At 37.6% G+C, this 11178-nt stretch overlaps 2 protein-coding genes across 2 annotated transcripts; both read left to right on the top strand.

Annotated features, from left to right (window-relative positions):
* The first annotated feature begins 243 nt into the window (after positions 1–243).
* Positions 244–1152, top strand: LOC116507699 (mas-related G-protein coupled receptor member H-like). Its single transcript, XM_032216023.1, has one exon. It carries the CDS (start codon positions 244–246, stop codon positions 1150–1152), a length of 909 nt encoding a protein of 302 aa, XP_032071914.1.
* A 4550-nt stretch (positions 1153–5702) lies between these two features.
* LOC116507698 (proto-oncogene Mas-like) lies at positions 5703–6560 on the top strand. The gene has a single exon (XM_032216022.1). The coding sequence runs from the start codon at positions 5703–5705 to the stop codon at positions 6558–6560; it is 858 nt and encodes a 285-aa protein (XP_032071913.1).
* The last annotated feature ends 4618 nt before the right edge of the window (positions 6561–11178 follow it).

Raw genomic sequence — 11178 nt, 5'->3', positions numbered from 1 at the left:
GCATATGGGAATATTTGTGCCTTGGAATGGAAGAAAGTAAATGGTAAAGTAGATAAGGCAGTCAACCTGTGTCTTCTCAAGGAGGGCTAACAAATCTCTGGTATTAAGCAGAGTCTCTAGGTTGGCTCTTCCCAGGCAAAGCATCTTTTAACTTACAGGTGATTTTGTTCAGTTTCCTACATATCTTAATAATTGTGTTTGATTTGACAGGCTGAGAAAAAGTATGCAACATTTTTTATCAACATGGACTCGGAGAAAAGTTTCTTGTCTTTCTACTTTCTTGATGCAGAGAAATACAATTTAGAAGAAAAAATACTAATCATCTCTCTTCCGATCAGCGTTTTGGGATGCATAGGAAATTCGGTTATTTTATGGATCCTCTGCTGCAGGATCAGGATTAAATTAAATCTGTATTTTGTGTGTGTGGCAGCTGCTAATAACATTGTAGACTTTAGCATCATTGCTAAGTATGTTATGTTTTTTAGACCAGTGTCCTTCAGTTTAATGTATCACCGAGTATTGCATGTTTTGCATTTAAGCACTGATCAAGCCAGCTTTTTTATTTTTACAGCGATTGCTGCCGAAAGATGGTGCATTCACTTTTTCCCTGTTTGGTATAGAAGGTTTCGGCCCATAAATTTTTCAGCCATGGTGTCCTTTTCTTTGTGGGGATTCACCTCTCTGGTATCAATTGTGAACCATTATCTTTGCTCTCCAACAATTGAAGTACACTTCAAGGACATTGAGAAGTGTACAAGTTCAACCATAATACTAATCATCACTCAATTAATTTTTATTCCAAGTATGATATTTTTTTCTTTGGGCATAATGATTAGAATTCATATGAGACAAGAAGAAGTTTCTCCAATGAGACTAGATGTTACCATTGTAGCCACAGTTCTTCTCTTTCTGATGTTGACTGTACCATTTCACATAGCTAGGATCTTGTTATACTGGGTCGACAGCATTGATGGATATATTCTGGGTAGCCTTAACACACTATTGGAGTCTGTCAGCAGTTCTATCAGTCCTTTTATATATCTCATTGTTGGATGTTGGAAGAAGCCGAAAATGGAGACACCCTTTGTGTTTCTTGAAATAGCTTTGTCAGACAAAACAACCATGCTTATAAAAACACAAACAGAGACTTAAAAATCAACAACTGTATGCATAGAAGAAAACTGATGTGCATTCTCTGCTGCAAAATAAATTTCTTTACAAATATTGTATGCGCTGTTACTTACTTCTAGTACATCCTGTGTATTCTGAGTCATGGTGGCCCAGTGGTTAGAATGCAGTACTGCAAGTTACTTCTGCTGACTGCTGTCTGTAGTTCGGTGGTTCAATTCTCACCGGCTCAAGGTGGAATCAGCCTTCCATTTTTCCGAGGTGGGTAAAATGAGGACCCAGATTGTTGGAGGGGGGCAATATGCTGACTCTGTAAACCTTTTCAAGAGGGCTGTAAAAGCTCTGTGAAGTGATATATTAGTTTAAGTGCTAGTGCTATTCTGTGCTATGCCTCATAATATACCAACCCTCATAAATTGCTCCTTAACAAGAGCAGTAAATGGAGCAGGTGAACAAATCACATTGGCATGATATTCCCAGTATGAAAATTATATTGTGCATGCATATAAGATATATACGTATATAAAATACTACATGCAAATTTATATCATTTGTTAATGGAGGGGACAATGCTTATGCAGTCATCAACTGAGCCACCACAGAATAAATCAGTGATCCCTTGGATCAGGGGTGTCAAACTGACGGCCCTTAGGCCAGATGCATCACACGCAGGCCACGTCCACACCGACTCCGCAAGGGAAAAAAACAATACGTCTGTTTGACACCCGTGCCTTAGAGGGATCATTCAATGAAAACTCTAAAGAGCAAGAAGTATAGGCAATATAATGAGACCATTGAGAAAGGCAAGCAGTCCCCCAGGGCCAAAATTCAGGGAGTCCTCTACTTACAACAGTTCACTTAGTGACCATTCTGTTACGTCTCTGAAAAAAGTGATTGAACTGTGGATGCTGGGCAACTGGTTCATGTTTGTGAGGGTTGCAGTGTCCCAGGGTCATGTGACCATCTTTTGTGATCTTTTGACAAGCAAAGTCAATGGGAAAGCCAAATTCATTTAACAATCCTGTTACTAACTTAACTGTGGCAAGAAATGTCATAAAATTAGGCAAAATTCACTTAATGACTATCTCACTCAATAGAAATTTTGGACTCAATTGTGATCATAAGTTGAAGACTTCCTGTATTAGAAGCACATAAAAGTGAGGATTTAGAGATTCTCATCAAAAAAAGAAAGAAATATAGCTAAGTAATCTCCTGTAAAAGTACAATTTGAATGATGATCAATTGAAAGCAACACTTTGGGTCTCTGGGATTCCCAATAATTTGAGGCTAGTGGCAATAGCCATCATCTGGAATCTTACTTTGTTGTAGGTTTACTCGGAAAACTGGACTTGCCCATTCAAAAAACATGTTTCCTTGAAAAAATACATAACATTTATTAGAAAACTGATAATGATTGGCTTCCAGGGCAGCATGGCAGATTGAGCTCAACTGTGCTTTTTCCAAAACCAGCAAGCACGGCCAAATTAGGAACCAATGAAGGGAATGGCTCTCCAGGTCAAGAAGGTAAAGATCACCCACACTTGACCCCTTACAGGCACTCCTTGTGAAGAAATCACAAAAAAAGCATTCTCCAATGGGTTTGAGAGGTAAGGCAAGCTGACATTTTTATTTTCAAATGCTCTAGCATATGGAGCCTAAAAAAGCATTCTTGGAAATAAGGATACTTGAGGCGATATTCCATTTTTTCAGTATTATCTATCTCTGAGTAACAAATGGAAAAATTAAAAAATAAAAAGCAAACGGAAAAACTAACAGCTGTCTAGAGAACATGTCCAAAGGCCTAACTGCACAATACTGAGGATCCCAGCAATACAAAGCCCTTTTACAGTCTGTCTGACAGACACATTACAGTAGATCTACATGATGTATACATAATGTGTTTAGTCTATGAGAACCTAGTCAATTATGCTTTGTCAACAAACCACAGTAAACCATGAAGAGCTAGTGATAAAAAAATTTGAGAGGCAGAAGAGAATGAGGAAGAAGTTTTACTCACATATTTGTTTACAATATGTTTATTTTTCTCAGGCTTGGGATGGAATATTTGTTCTAATTAGACAGGAACAAATAAAGGAGCATAAGCTTATTTGCAATCTATGATGATGCTATTTACCAATTCAAATGGAATACAATTCATTAGGTAGCCAAATGGATGATGGCACAGCAATTAACTACTGTGCTTTGGGACATGAAAAAAATCTGCCAAGATTTTCAACTGGGTCAAAATGGGAGAAAATGATTCGCCTGTGGGGCAGATAAACCGTACTGTATATAAACCATTACAATTTCTCATTGAAAGGTGCAAATGTAGAAACGTTAACACAGAATGCTTCATGTATTAGGAGAAATTGCATATAAAACAATGTAGTTTAAAATGAATTCTAATTAGAAAAAAAGAATATATACAATCCAACAATACTAACAAGACAAATTAAAACAAGAATACTCCACATATTCCATGTTGTAATTTAAGGTTCTTTTGTAAGTACTAGTTATTAATATATTTTTGATTTCTAAGTCATCACTGGTTTCTGAGCTGCATATTGATAAACCAGAGCCCCGTAAAAAAAATAAAAATTGAATCTGGTGACCCTGCCTCTTTTACATTATACATCATCTATTCCTGTTGGGAAATTAACGCCCTCTGTGCTCAAACTAAGAAAAAATTCACAATGAAACTGATTCAGGAGGATACCCTTTTGAGCAGTTAAAGTGTGGTTAACAGTTGCTGTGAGGTCACATGATTCTCATTCTGTTGGTCCATCACAGATGCCTGGTCATAGAATTAGATATTTTATAATGAACCAGAAACCTGATCAGACAGTTGAAAAAATATGGTGCAGTAACCATGGTAGCATTTATTTTTCTATCTAATTTGATAAATAGATTAGCCACAAGTGTCTATTTAAGAGGGAAATGAAAATCATCTTTTCTCTTCAGTGTTTTGTATTGGCTTCAGAAAGGCAGAGTTAAGAGTTTGATCTGCAGGTGATCTTTAAGTAGACATTGATAGGCAACTTATTTTACATAGTGTCTTAATAGGTGGTTGTTGACAGTTCCAGTAAAGGTAGTGTAAGAATGGAGATCCTGTAGTCTTCCCAACATTGCCAAACTACAACTCCCAGCATCCCTTCCCTTTGCCAGTTAATAATATCTAAAGGATTACTGATACTTACCTTAGCAGTATTAAAAGAGGTATCTAGAATCATTTCAATTATTGGGCTCCAGTCCAATATAGAAATTGCTATAAACAATCTGATCTCTAGAACCTGCAGCATTTCTGTTGTTTGCTGGTTGCCCTGGTTCATGGGGGAGTCATTGGGCATGAAATGGAACATTTAACATTTAAGCATAAACCTAGATATTATATTTAGAATGCAATACTGGTTCACATAGTAAGTGGCCAGTTCTAAAAAGGAGTCCTTGCATGTTGCAATTTTGTTCTAGAAAAGCCATTTAACTAAAAAAATGTAAGAAAGGAGCTTTATAACGCATTTGTTGATTTAGATAAAATGTATTAAAACAAGTAGATTTGGTCCCTTTGCTCCTTATTATATAAACGTGATTTCTATATTTGAACAGCCATGTTATCACCAAGGAAACTATTTGGAAGATTATGTAGAAATTTGTCTGGATAAATAATCAGTTTAAATTCCCTTTCCTACCTCTTCTTAGATGAATGAACAAACCATAATAACCATGTATTGGGTATGTCTAGTTTAATGAAAAGACGGACTAGGGGAGACATGATAGCAGTCTTCCAATATCTCAGGGAAGAGGGAGTCAAGCTATTCTCCAAACCACCTGAGGGCAGAACAAGAAGCAATGGGTGGAAACTAATCAAGGAGAGAAGAAACTTAGAACTAAGGAGAAATTTCCTAAACGTTAGAACAATTTATCAGTGGAACAACTTGCCTCCAGAAGTTGTGAATGTAACATGATTCAGGTAGTACTTGTTTAGCGATTGCTTCAGAGCACGGGTGTCAAATTCGCCTTGTCACATTGCCGTTACGTGACATTTCATGTCATTTTTCCCATTCGCAGAGCTGGGGTGAGTGTGGCCTGCACATGACACATCTGGCCTGTGGGCCACCAGTTTAATACCCCTGCCTCAGAGTGTGACCATTTGTATTTACAACAGCAATGAAAAAGTTGCAGCCAATCCTCACATTTATGACCTTTGCAGGTCAGTCAAGCAAAGCAAAGCTGACATAAGATCATAAGAACAGTTTCATTTTCTTTCAGCTCAATGACCAAATTGCCAATCCCATTTGGGGACATTTAGCAAGGACTACCTGTTGCTTTGGGTCACCTGTGAAAAAATTATGGTTTGCCGAGTTTCTTTTTTGCAATATAAAATCCCTTATCTGCATGAACAGAGCATAATACTGTAATAACAAGAAATTGTGTTTCTTTTGACAGGTTGAGAAGAATTTCAAAACATGTGAATAAGCGTTGTGCCAGAACAAATTAGCAATATTCCATCTATGCTGACCCAGCGAATGAAAATGAGATTAAAGTGGTGCAGAAAGCATACCACACTGACATAAGCAATGATCCTCATTGCTATTCCGATCAGCATTTTGGGAATATTTGGAAACTCGCTGGTTATTTTTTTTCTTTCTTTTGCGATTAAGAAGACCAGGTTTACTGTATATATCCTAAATATAACTATTGCTGATCTTGGTATTCTAATCTATCTATATACTTATTTTATGCTATTTTTAAAACCAAGTATTGTCAGTGCATCTGTATCCTATGTAATAGAACTGATATATGCAATTGGATGCAATTCCAGCTTCTATATGTTAACAGCTCTCTGCTTTGAAAGGTATCTATTGGTTTTTCACTTTACCTGGTATCAATGTCATCGGCCAGAACATCTTTCTTTCTTTTTTGTCATCACATTGTGGACATTTTCTGGCCTGGTATCGCTTTTGGAATACTTTGCTTGCTATCCAAGGTTCTACATATACTTGGATGAAAATACTTTAAAGTGCAGAATCACAAATCTATTCCAAATATTTCTTGAGTTCCTGATTTTCATTCCCATCATGGTCTTTTACACTTTGGCTATTTTTATCAGAATGCAGAAAAAAACACAGCAAACTCCACCAACACTTGATATCTCTATTATTGCTACTGTTGTTCTTTTTCTTGTATTTGATGTATCGGTTAAATTTTTTAATATTCTTGAATTTTGGTTTGATGCAGTACATGTACCAACGTTTTCAGTGGCGGTATTATTTGACACCATAAGCAGCAGTGTCAGTCCATATATGTATTTTATTATTGGAGGTTTTCTGAAAAGGACTTATGATCCTTTTGATGTTTTTCTTGAGAGAGCTTTGCAAGATGAAGAAACAATAGTGGAGGGAACACAAATGCAGCAAGAACAGCTTTCCGAATGATTCTAAGAATCATTTTTGATTCTAAGAAATATCTTTGAAAAAGGAATCTCATGATTCTAAAAAATATCTTTGAAAAATACACAATTGGCATACAATTCCAAAATAATTTATTCATTACTTATATCATCCAGGTCCATTAATTAAATCAGCCAAATGCTTTATTTGGCTCACAACTCCCTGTCTATTCCTGCCATACAAAAAAGCAGAATAAAGAAGTCGGTGTCCAGAAAAGAAAGGTTCCTCTGAGGAGAGAATTTTAATTCTGCAAAGACTTTGTTGTGATTATGAGTTATGAGACCAAGAACTCCTAAGGCAGGAAGAGGGAAGGAGAAACTGTAGACTGCCTTTACACATGGAAGATTGGAAGGTAGCATAGGAAGAAGAAGAGAAAGCTGTGGAGTCAAAGGAAGCTGGAAGGAATGCAAAGAAAAATCTACAGATGGAAATATACTGGCATTTATATATCCCTTACGACTGACAGAGCAGCTTTATGTTCACCCAAACAGTATTCATCCCACATCTCCATCAGGAAGGTTTTGATAGTACAAAGTGATGCATCTTGACTCTGAGTTATATACATTGAAAAAGCAAAACTGTTTATCTTTAGAGTATAATGTACTGCTTTAAAGGACTTTAATATAATTAGAACACAAACGGGGAGGAATCACCAAACTTTTTGGATTTTGTATGTTAATGTAATACACTTTTTATTTGAAATTTTATACCTCTAATGTATTGAAAGGTTCCTGCTGATTTACTCTTAAAGAAAAATAGTAAAAATTTGCCAAATAAATGAAAAGCAATGCAGTGCCTATTTTTTTTTAAAAAAAAATCAAACTCAAAATCAGAAGCAAAAATAGATTTTAAAAAAAGCAGCAGCATAAAACAGTTCTAAATTAACTGGAAGAATTGAAAACAGTTCTTCACCTGACAGGGAAAAAAAATCTAAAGAAAACAAAATCTGGTATTGGGTAACCATTTCTGGAAAGACAGAATAAAACACTTCACTAAACAGTTTAATGCTTTAACCCAAATGAAGGCAGGGCCTTTCATCTCTGCCATTTTACTAAAGCAAGCAGGGGAGATACCATCATAAAGGAGAAAGAAACAGGAGCCGGGATGTTTGCAAGGGATTGTGGTAATTAATGAAGTCAAAATGGCAGTTGTGATCATGTATCTGAAGCCCCACCCCTTCATGACATGTGTTGTAATAATCATAAAGTAGAATTTGATTACATGGTTGTAGTTGCTATATTGATTTTTTTTGACTGTCACTTACAGACACCTCTGGCTGGGTGAAGGTAAAACAATTTGGAGAACTTGCTGCACTTCTTTCTAAAAAAGGTGTTCCTCAGATCCCATGTTCAATTATCATGAAATTAGATACTGTGACATTATTTATTTGATGGGTTTATAGAGCCAACTGATCCAGTATGCCACTTGTGAATGCTTATGACGATACCAAACAGCTTCACATAAGTTATTTTGTTTTAAAGTCAAAAAGAGAAAGTTATTTCAATCCTTACCCAGAAGCTAATAACTGGGGTTTGAGACCAGAGTACCAACAACGGGATGAGCTCCTGTTACTTACCTCAGCTCCTACCAGTGACGTGCGGTGAGGTTTATGGCTGGTGAGGCAGCAATTTTTTTACACTTGTGGACTTCAACTCCCAGAATTCCACAGCCAGGCATGCTCAGTTCCGATTTAAAGCGACAGCATTTGTTTTTCTCCTTTGCTAAATAAGTTTCCTTCTTTTTTTCTTCTCTTCCCTTCCCCTCCCCCCTCTCTCAAACACACACACAGACACACAAAGTTGCACCAGGAGGATGAAGTTTGAATTCCTCCCCTTCCCTCCGACCCACATGTATCTTTTCCAGCTGTTTCAGAGAGGATTTCAACTTTGCTCTTGCCTGGCATCATGAAAAGAAAAAAAAATGTAAGAGGAAAAAGGCAAGAGTTGAGGTCAGGCTAAGCTAGTTGCTGCCAGAGTCACCGTGGATGACTCTGCTTAATTGTTTAAAAAAGCCTCTAAAAAAGTGCCCTCTACAGGAGGATGCAGGAGAACGACGTGCCTCATCTACATCAGGAATTTTTAGTTTTTAACTCTTGCTTAACTCTACTCGAGTCATCATAAAAAGTCAGACTAGATGAGGCACGTCGTTCTCCTGCCTCCTCCTGTAGAGGGCGCTTTTTGGGGCTTTTTTAAACAGTTAAACACTAAGCAGAGTCATCCATGGTGACTCTGGCAGCAACTAGCTCAGCCTGACCTCAGTTCTTGCCTTTTTCCTTTTACATTTTTTTTTTCTTTTCATGATGACAGTGGTGAGGCTCTGCCTCCCCTGACTGCACGTCCCCGGCTCCTACCTACCTAGCAGTTCAAAACCATGCAAATGTGAGTAGATAAATAGATGGCATCAGCTAACTGCAAAAAAACCTTAGTTCCTACAGTCTTCTTAGGAGAAGGTGCTGTCCAGGGACCATGTGGATGATCTCACAATCTCTACTTTCTCCAGAGTGAATTTGGTGGCCAAGATTTATCCTCTGACTGCCAATCTCTGCTGAATGCCATCACGCCTCATTGACAGATGCCTAGGTCACCATGTCCTCATTGAAAGTTCCATGAACGAGCAGTTCCCAGTAAATGTGAGTAATATGTGTCTGGGGTTGCATGTGAACTACACAAATTATAACCTTTATCCATTTTTAATCTTTCCACTTAGGTGCAACTTAAATTAAATTTTCCATTTTTTTCTACATAGGAATTAAAAACGATTGAAACCTGACTTGCAATTCCTTGGGTCCTGAATCCCATTCAGCTCAGAGACCAGAAGGAACAATGGGAAGAAGGCAGCTTCTGTGGCTATCAAAGAGAACTGATTACATAAGTGCATTGTAATCCAATTTGACGTACTGCCCTTATAGCCAGTCTTGAGTTAATAAGACTGTTAAATTACACACACTTTATATTCTGAATTATTGCCTTTTTTCCATGTTTCTTTTTGTATAGTTGAAATGCACTGTTACAATTATATTCATAGTCAATTTTTTAAAAAAATTCAAAGGAGGGACTTAAGGTTTTACCATATACGTAGAAGGGAAAAAAACTAAATATTATATTTCTAAATTAAATTATAATCTTGAATTTCTGTTTAAGCAAGGTGGCTGGTCTAATTTTTGAAAAAGCAACTGGATTGGGCACATCCTTCTGCAAAAAAATAACCGGTGCCATGTTAACTTTGGGGTTTGAAAAATCCATTCAACCTACATAATCAACACCTAGAAATGCTCTATTTTCATCCTTTCACTCGTGGCAAATTAGAGACTGTTCTTTAGTTTGGGATACAATGATAGTGCTGTTCTGAAGATTATTCTTAGTGTGGAGAGATCACTGACAGAAACTTGAAAAGGGGCATTCAATGCCAATCAAACAACCTTTTTCCAGTTTTCTATGAAGGTTTTTATCCCTCCTTGCGGTTAGAGAAAGACCATTTCTGAAGAAAAATAAATGAAGATTGGAATAAATAATGAGTTGAGAATGTGCTATGAGTATCAATATCAAATTGCTTTGTTTTGAAAAATCAACAGCTCTCATAAATATCACAGTGTTTATATTGGATGAAACTAGGAGATATCTATTTACCAAAAACAGATGTAAACTTATTTAAAGCTTTTTGCAGCAGCAATGATGACCGGTGGTTTAAGATTGCTTGTCCTGAACATTGGAAACTGAGTTCAGGGCCATATATTGGAGCTTAAAATCATTAGAGGAATTTTTACTTTTTCTCAACTATAAATAGAAAGAAAATACATTCAAGCAGCATAAGCTTTTTCAAGAGTTATCTCTTCACATTCTCTGAATTACCGAAAGAAGGGTTGAAATAGGCTGTTAGTGAATCTGTTTGTTCGTGGAGAAAAAATTAGGAAGTAAAAAAAATAGGGCAGTGATGATAGCTGTTCTACATTTGGATATATTTTGGGTTTTCTAGGGCTGTGATGGTGAACCTAATGCCCGAAGTGGCATGCAGAGCCATATCGCCTGGCGCACGCAGCGCCACCCATTCCTCTTTGGGTTACTGTTGTGCATGCGCACACGATGATCAGCTGGCCTTTGTGTGTGCAGCAATACCGGAAACTGGAAGTGCTGGTCTTCCATTTTCCAGCGTGAGCGTGCAGTCTGGCCAGCTGATTGGCGCATGTGCAGCAGTAACCAGAAGACTTGCTGGCCAGCACACATGCGTGTGCTGAAAACCAATAGTTCATTTTGGGGGTATGCACATGGGCAGCTCTTCTTCTGGGCCACATCCCAGACAAGCGCTTGCATGAAGCTCTCTCTTTTTGGCATTTGGTGCCACTTACACGCATGTGCTCTCATTCGCCATCATTGTTCACTGGGCAGCTCCTCTTCTGGGTTGTGTCCCTGACAAGCGCACGCACAAAGTGTTCCCTTTTCGGCACTTGGTGCCACCCATGCGCATGTGCTCCCTTTTCAGCACTCGGTGCTGAAAAGGTTCACTATCACTGTTCAAGGGCATTTAACAGCCTAATAGCCCGATACATAATGCTATTTTTTCTCCTATGCCAACTTTCCTATATACAGAGCTAAACTTTTAGGGACCT

Source organism: Thamnophis elegans, chromosome 4, assembly GCF_009769535.1.
Source record: "Thamnophis elegans isolate rThaEle1 chromosome 4, rThaEle1.pri, whole genome shotgun sequence".
NCBI lineage: Eukaryota > Metazoa > Chordata > Lepidosauria > Squamata > Colubridae > Thamnophis > Thamnophis elegans.
This window is presented reverse-complemented; position numbering and strand designations above follow the sequence as displayed.

Bases quoted from the DNA above. Each gene is read 5' to 3' on its own strand.
- LOC116507698 (XM_032216022.1), top strand. From the start codon at position 5,703: ATGATCCTCATTGCTATTCCGATCAGCATTTTGGGAATATTTGGAAAC.
- LOC116507699 (XM_032216023.1), top strand. From the start codon at position 244: ATGGACTCGGAGAAAAGTTTCTTGTCTTTCTACTTTCTTGATGCAGAG.